Source organism: Diplotaxodon limnothrissa, linkage group LG12, assembly GCF_057381915.1.
Source record: "Diplotaxodon limnothrissa isolate DT_005_m linkage group LG12, D_limnothrissa_male_GT1.1, whole genome shotgun sequence".
NCBI lineage: Eukaryota > Metazoa > Chordata > Actinopteri > Cichliformes > Cichlidae > Diplotaxodon > Diplotaxodon limnothrissa.
This window is the reverse complement of record NC_140607.1, coordinates 3,174,927-3,182,335: the sequence shown is the minus strand read 5'-3', so window position 1 is coordinate 3,182,335 and position 7,409 is coordinate 3,174,927. Positions and strand designations below refer to the sequence as shown.

The 7,409-nt window shown below is 44.9% G+C and overlaps 1 protein-coding gene across 2 annotated transcripts; it reads left to right on the top strand.

Moving 5' to 3' along the window:
• Window positions 1-3,655: 3,655 nt before the first annotated feature.
• On the top strand, window positions 3,656-7,192 carry ccn1l2 (cellular communication network factor 1, like 2). 2 transcript variants are annotated; one of them, XM_085367779.1, is made up of 5 exons: window positions 3,656-3,953; window positions 4,094-4,303; window positions 5,524-5,871; window positions 6,042-6,244; window positions 6,338-7,192. In XM_085367779.1, exons 1-5 carry the CDS (start codon window positions 3,656-3,658, stop codon window positions 6,626-6,628), a joined length of 1,350 nt encoding a protein of 449 aa, XP_085223905.1. In that variant the 3' UTR covers window positions 6,629-7,192. The 2 variants fall into 2 exon arrangements, with proteins under 2 accessions (XP_085223905.1, XP_085223906.1); XM_085367780.1 differs by having other exon boundaries at window positions 3,832-3,953; window positions 4,090-4,303.
• Window positions 7,193-7,409: the final 217 nt, after the last annotated feature.

The following is a 7,409-nucleotide window of genomic DNA, read 5'->3' as shown; positions in this document are numbered from 1 at the left end:
TACACTGACTGCTCTTTCTGATGCAACCCCCAGGGGATTTGTGTCTCGTCTCAGTTTTGAAACAGGAACCTTTTACATGTTGGGCAAATGTTGTTGTGTAGACCACAACACTATGGAACCACTTCACTTAGGCTTTTGGATTAATGAAAAAAAACGTTTCATATGTTTTGAACTGGAAGATTATATTGATAAGACAGGCACCAGACATAAAATGCTAGCTTTAGGTTATAAAGACATTTCACATTGGTCACCTCCACTAAACTTCTGTGTTTCACTTAATGACCATCAATGTCTCAAACAATGTCTCTAGTGTCCTTCAGCCACTTACCAGCTACCACATGTTGAGGGAAAATGTAAAATTCATGTGTGCTCTTTTCTTACCATTTTCATGTTGTAGCACAAAATGTGAACGGTTACGTTGAACCCAGACATCTGAAAAAGAAGAAGTGGGAACAACAGTGACAACCCATCTGCAGAAATCATTGCAAATATTCTATTTAATGGTGGAGTTATGTGAAAACTTGCATCCTGCATCCTGAGGCTTTTATGGGGGGGGGGGGGGGGGGGGGGGTTTAATATTTTTGGTTAATATTCTGTAATGCTCAATTAAAATTAAATTCTCAGAAAACTGAGACCATATACATATCGCCCCTCACCAGGTGGGAGGGGCAGAGTTTTCACATATATAAATTCTGTCTAATCCACTCACTGCTGTGGGTCCTGTCTGGGTCCCTGTTGTGTCTTTCTTGTTTCGCTGTGGTCAGAAGCAACAGCACCTCCACACGTATCCTGCACATACTTCCTGTTTGCTTCGAAACTGTGATCCCCACTCTTTCTGTGCCATTTGGTTTGCCAGATTTCCAGGAAGTCTCACATTGAAAGAATCTAAAAATATCAGGATAGAAAATGACAGCTGGACATGGATTCATTCGTGCTGCCTTGCTTGATTCATGCAGGAAAACTGACTTGTTGGAGGAGTTGATAGGAAGTTAGGCTGGTGGTTGGTGTCAGATATTGAACTGAGAAAACAAACAAATCCCTGATGCCTCCTGACCTCCATGTGGTCTGGAAAAGTTTGCCTGGCTGACAAACAATGGTTGGCACACAGTCAGGGCAGCAGGCTGCCAAACTGGCAACCTCTCCACCCTCAACTCCTCCTGCTCCTGCATCAGTGTCCGATGCACATCGTGGCCAGTGCACACATCCTGGCTTTGTGGGCCAGGAATGCCAAGAATCCAGACTACTGCTCACCTCCCTGCTGCTGCCCAGCAAGGTGCTTCCCCCCCCCCTCTTTCCCATTGCTGCTCAGCGTCCCAGTTGTTTTACAAGCCAGCTGGCCGGGCTGTCTGGGTGGCTGCTTGCATAAGTCGGGACACTGTGTTTGATTTGATGTTGCACACAGTAACATGACTGCTTCAGTCTGAAGCTGCAATGCCTGCTGTTAGGAAGAGAGCTGAAGGCCACAGGCTGGCTCACTGCAGCATGCTCAGATTTGATGAAGCTCTCAGGGTGGGCTGTGGGAGGCTTGGGTGAGTCTTCAAATCACGTCTGAATGTGAAATCTTTGACACCTTGAAATGTCTTGGTCATTTCGGTAAACAGAATTACAAGATAAGTGAAGCAGTAAAATATATTTGCATGTATAACTATAATATAGGAGCTGCAGTGGACTGTGCTAGTTTAAGAATGAAAGCATCCTCCAAAGATGACATAAACTTCATAGGCATGTGGAGTATTAGCAGATGGAAAAGTGATAACTGCCAGCAAGCAGCTGCACTGAGTGACAGTTCATGGCTGTTTCATGTGGATGTGATCAGGCTGGGTCACAGTTCAGGTGTCTGGCACCAGGGTCAAAGCTGGTCCTGAGACACCTGGACCTCCTTCCTGAGAGCAGGAGTGAAAATAGTCCACTGCAGGAATGAAAGGAGTCTTTGTGGATGTTTCAGCAGCCTTTCTTCTCCATGTTAAATATTGCAAGTAAACCGGGTCTAATGATGCTCAAGGCGCTTTACATGCTGGGAGTGATAGATGTGATAGATGTGATATGTCTCATTCACCCATTCATCCATGTTCTATGTCTCAGGACTGAATCAGAGTTCTGTGGGGAACTCTTGTAGAGCCTAGAACACAACCTACATAAGTGGCTGACGTTGCTCACATTTATGCTATTGTGTGGTGAATTACATGTGAATTACAATGTGGTGCCTAGAAATAGAAAAAAATTAAATGCTGAGACATTTTTCTTCTTCGTCATTATTCTTTATGTTCAGGGGATGAGTGTTTTTCTCTCACTCTCAAAAAAAGTGTAGCTGTAAATGCACGACAGGAATCAATGGAACAGGCTAATCACAATAGTCGAGGCTCTGCCAAGGATTTCAAGTTTTTGTTATAGCTTATCTTTTTACCTGCTTCTTCTTTTGTCCTCCGCGTGTCCAGTTTCCTCAAGTTTTGTAAGGACACACTGCACACCATGCCAAGATATGTATATGCTATTTCAGAATTGTGTTATCCTTGTCATGTTATTTGTAGACGTGCTTTTGTCACAGGCTGCAAGTAACAAAGTATAGATCTGTCCGTCTGTCCGTTCGCTTCCGCTTATCCTTTTCAGGGTCGCGGGGGGCGCTGGAGCCTATCCCAGCTGTCATAGGGCGAGAGGCGGGGTATACAGGTCGCCAGTCTGTCACACGGCCAACACACAGAGACAGACAACCATTCGCACTCACATTCACACCTAGTGGCAATTTGGATTAACCAATTAACCTATCCCCACTAACTGCATGTCTTTGGACGGTGGGAGGAAGCCGGAGTCTTCCTCCCACCGTCCAAAGTATATACAATTTAAAATAGTCTGTTACGTGTAGACACAACACCGGTTCATCCCTTGAGTTAAGTGTCTTTGTAAGGCTTGAAACATTCATAGCTCAGTGTTAAGTGGCTTCACAAACTAAACTGTGAGGTGCAAAATGTAAAGCGTTAAGGGGACGATCGTGGACTTTTGCACAGTGCTGCTTTTAAGGAACAGGCCAGAGAAACTTCAGCAGCCTTATCGAAAGCCAAATTAAGTTTCCCATGTTTCTTGACAGCCTAGGCCAACTTAATGCAAGGACTTTCCTGCTCTCCAGCAAAACACTCTTTACGTGCCACCACGGTGACAATGGGAATGCAGAGTTTTTCCTGCCAATCATGGGAACACGAGGATAAGCCTGTGTTTCCTGGAATGCTGCCCATTAGGAAAGAGACGGAGGGAACACAGGATGTTCTGAGCACATTGTCCTTCAGTGTAGAAGAGAGCTGTTTACAGGGAGTTTCTCCATTCTCACAGTTAATCATTCTGAGCCTCACTGAGCGGGATTCCCTCCTTAAGTTTTCCATTACACCTGTCCAACCACTGGCTTCTTTTTTTCATGTGCTAAGTATGTCCTCTGCTGTTTCCTTTCTAGCGTGTTCATGCATAGAAAACTAACGATTTTCACACACAGTCTGAAAACTACAAGCAGTTTAACCAGGATTTAGCAGCTCTTGTAAACCAGGGTTTTCCTGGTGACACCTTTAATGACACCTTGACTCATCCATAATTACACTGTGACGTTAACACATCTGTAAGTGTTTCACACCTCCTCCTCCTCTCTCTGGACGCTCTGCTGAGAGGCGCGGTAATGATGTCACAGGGCAGGGGCATGTGTGTCTATAAGTGCAGAGAGAAACCTCTGACTGAAGTAGAGCTGAGCCACGCTGCTGGAGAGGCACAGGCAAATTTACCTCTGGGTGCCAAACTCACCTCTGGATACTTTTCATCCTGGAGCTGCAAAAATAACTTCTTTCCTCTTGGGAATCTGGATGTGAAAGCCTACTTTTTGTTTGCTTGCTTTATTTGCTGGGATCAGGATGCTTTGTCCTGTTGCTTTGCAGCGGATCTCCTTCACCCTGTTTATGCTGGGCAGAGCTGCAGTAATGGTGAGTTTCTGTGGCTTTAAATGCTTTTTATTTCTGTGATCTTCCATATAGTTATTTTAGATAACATTTTGATTACCATTTTAAAAAATAAATAAATAAAAATCAGTCTGAGCTGACCTCTGACCCTGGTATTTAGGTAGACAGTGCATGCCCAGCTGAATGTTCCTGCCCCCCCTCGCCTCCACTGTGCCTGCCCGGCGTCAGTCATGTAACTGACGACTGTGGCTGCTGCAAAGTTTGTGCTCGGCAGTTTAATGAGGACTGCAGCACGACAGAACCTTGTGATCACATCAAGGGGCTGCACTGCCATCTGGGGGCTGGAGGAAACCCAGAGAGAGGACTGTGTCAAGGTGAGCAAGGAGTTTATTGAAAGCTCACAGCTTCAAATCATTAAAGGAATAATTATTCTGATGTTGGAACAAAAGCTACAAACAAAAACACAGCTCCTGTACCGAGAATCAGACAGCAAGGGTAGATGCACACTGTTGAAATTACAGAGCAACTGTCCACAAACACCCTGCAGATGCATTTCAAAGGAACTCTGGACACTTTTATGTAATGACTCTAATGGCTCTGGAGGAGCTGCTTAAGGTCTAGCTGGAAAATAAATAAATGAAAAAGCAGGAATGCAAACATTTATTTGAAATAAAAGGTGCTATGAATCTGTGGGATCATTACAGATCACAAGGGAGCATTAAACTGTTCAAAAAGCATGAAATCTCCCTGATAGGAAATCCATTTGATTTCTTGGTGTATTTCTCTAGAGTATGACGTCTTAGCTGAAGGGCCAATATTAGGCTCACTTACAGGTTACTCAGGTTAACTTTACTAGATAATGTTTACATGCTTATTTATTATTCTTTTTTTGCAATACATTGCTTCAGCATCTCTTTTGACCTCCAGTCAGAAATGTTTTGTTTTAGCTCGTCCTCCATAAGAAACCTTTTCTTTGACTGCTCAGCTGGCCTGGTGTGAAGAAAAGTAAAAGGTTGAGCAGATTTTACAGATTTTATGAGTATGTGTTTTTTTTGATTCCATGGATCTTGACCTTCACACATGTACCTTCAGGGAAATAAAAAGTCAGTTTGATTTGCACTAAAGCAGAAAAAGTGACACAGCAGCACATTAACACACAGACGATGCTTGATTATTGGTTGATGTTAGCATCAAAGCTGCAGACGTGATAACGCTAACAGTTTTCCTGTTGTGAAGCTGCTGCCACTATAATACACTCAAAGCAACACTCTGAGTCTTCAGCTAGAAAAGTGGCTTTAGCATGGAAACGAAAATGGAAAATGGTGAACTATGAGGCAGCTGACAGCATCTGTGTTTAGAGGATGGCCTCAACACATGTTACATAGATAAACAACAGAGGGAAAGCATGGAAAAGCCAAAATGGTAGTTCATCAGCAGTGTTTCCTGTGAGCGAGACGTAAAAAGCTATACAACATACAAAGTGAGAGGTAAAAACACAAAAACGCAGCAAACAGACTCATTAAGTTTTTGCCGTATCCTTCCATGAAGTTCAAAAGTGTCTGCTAACAGCTCAGTTTCCTGTTTTCTATGTCAGCTGAAGCTCATGGCGTACCCTGTGCATTCAATGGGCGAGTGTACCAGCATGGTGAGGACTTCCAGCCCGTTTGCCAGCACCAGTGCACCTGCATGAATGGTGTGGTGGGCTGCATGCCCCTCTGTCCCTACCAAGTGCCCCTGCCTCGGTGGCGATGCTCAAAGCCCCGGCTGGCGCAGCCCGAGGGTGGCTGTTGTGAAGAATGGGTGTGTGATGATGACAACAGCATCAGCGAGGAGCTGAGTGAGCCAACAGAGAGCCAGCTGCACCCAAACCACATCAGTCCTTTGCTGCCAGTCCAGCGACAGAATCCCCTCCCAGCTGCCAGCGGAGCAGATACATTCAGAGGTAAAGTTGAAAATACTGTAAATCATCAGAGCAGCACTCTCAAATAAGTTGATGACTTTATTGATGTGAAATATTCACAAAACCCTCAAGAACTCCAAGAAGTGACTCACAAGGTGACTAATTGTCTGCTGGCATCCATGACTTCATTGCTGTATTGTGCTCTCACGCAGAGATCGCATCGTTCCCCCTCTCTGAGGTCTTACATGAGCCCCAGTGTTTCCCACAGACCACTGAGTGGACCCAGTGCTCTGCCACATGTGGGATGGGCATTTCAAGTCGTGTGACCAATCACAACCCAGACTGTCAGCTAGTCAGAGAAACCAGACTGTGCCAGATCCAGCACTGTGACCTGCAGCTTCCCATAACTAAGAAGGTAGTGTATACTCAAATGGAGATGGATGTAGAATGCCGATAGGAACATCTGAGATTTGTTATTTAACTGTGGCTGTCTCTGTCATCCTGGAAGAAATGTCAGCGAACCTTCCGCCCACACGAGCCAGTCAGCATCACCTTTGGTGGATGCTCTACAGCTCAGCGATATCGGCCTCGGACCTGTGGGACTTGCACTGACGGCCGCTGCTGCGCCCCGTCTCTCTCTCGCACCGTGCAGCTCCGCTTCCACTGCCCCAGTGGAGACATCCTCTACAATGTAATGTGGATCCAGCGCTGCAGCTGCGGTACGAGCTGTGGTAAACACACCTATCACTCCAGCACCTCCGTCAACCTCTACAATGACATCCACACTTTCAGAGACTGATGCTGACTTATCAGCGGACTCTGCACCTCCCCCTCGCTAAACTCACTGCCTCAATGTCTGTCCGCTGGGTGGGAAAGGAGTCCGCTCGCTTGCACTTTAAGCTTGCTGTCATGATGATGTCACTTTGTCCACGCTACAGGCGGTGCCTCTCCAGCGTCCTATGCAGTCTCGAGGACGACACAAAACAGTGTGACTGCTATGCCACAGTGTAGGCCGAGAGCTTTAACTGAAACTTTAATTTATTTTCAACTTTGTTTTCTTTTCCACAGAGGGTGACACGACAACTTGTCAAACATAAAGAAGGCTTTTTAACAGGCATATTAACAGGAAGTAATGGTTATCAAAGACATGCATCTTTGTTCTTCACCACATTTTAAAATGCTGAGGAGCAGTGGCATCGATTGTTGGTTCACATGGATTGTGCTTGATACAGTCCACCTGTTCCCCGTACAAGTACTGACGGGGAAATGTGTGAGATGTGTCTGTTTTACAGCGACAGGCTTTCAGAAAGGAGTTTACAGACTGTGCTTATTATGCTACTTTGGTATATTGATTAAAATCCTACAGGCTATACAGACTTCACTCTTAGTTGTGGAGTGAGAATATTCGAGGATCACCTCATTTTTCGAGGTGTGATACCGTTGTGTTTTTTAACGTGTGTCTATCACTGTGTACATATAATAAATACATGTTTGGTTCTTAAAGCTTCATATTTGACACCTGTCACTTGTGTATTAGAAGTTTATTGGTTGTAAACTCCTGTACGTCAAATAAAAACTTA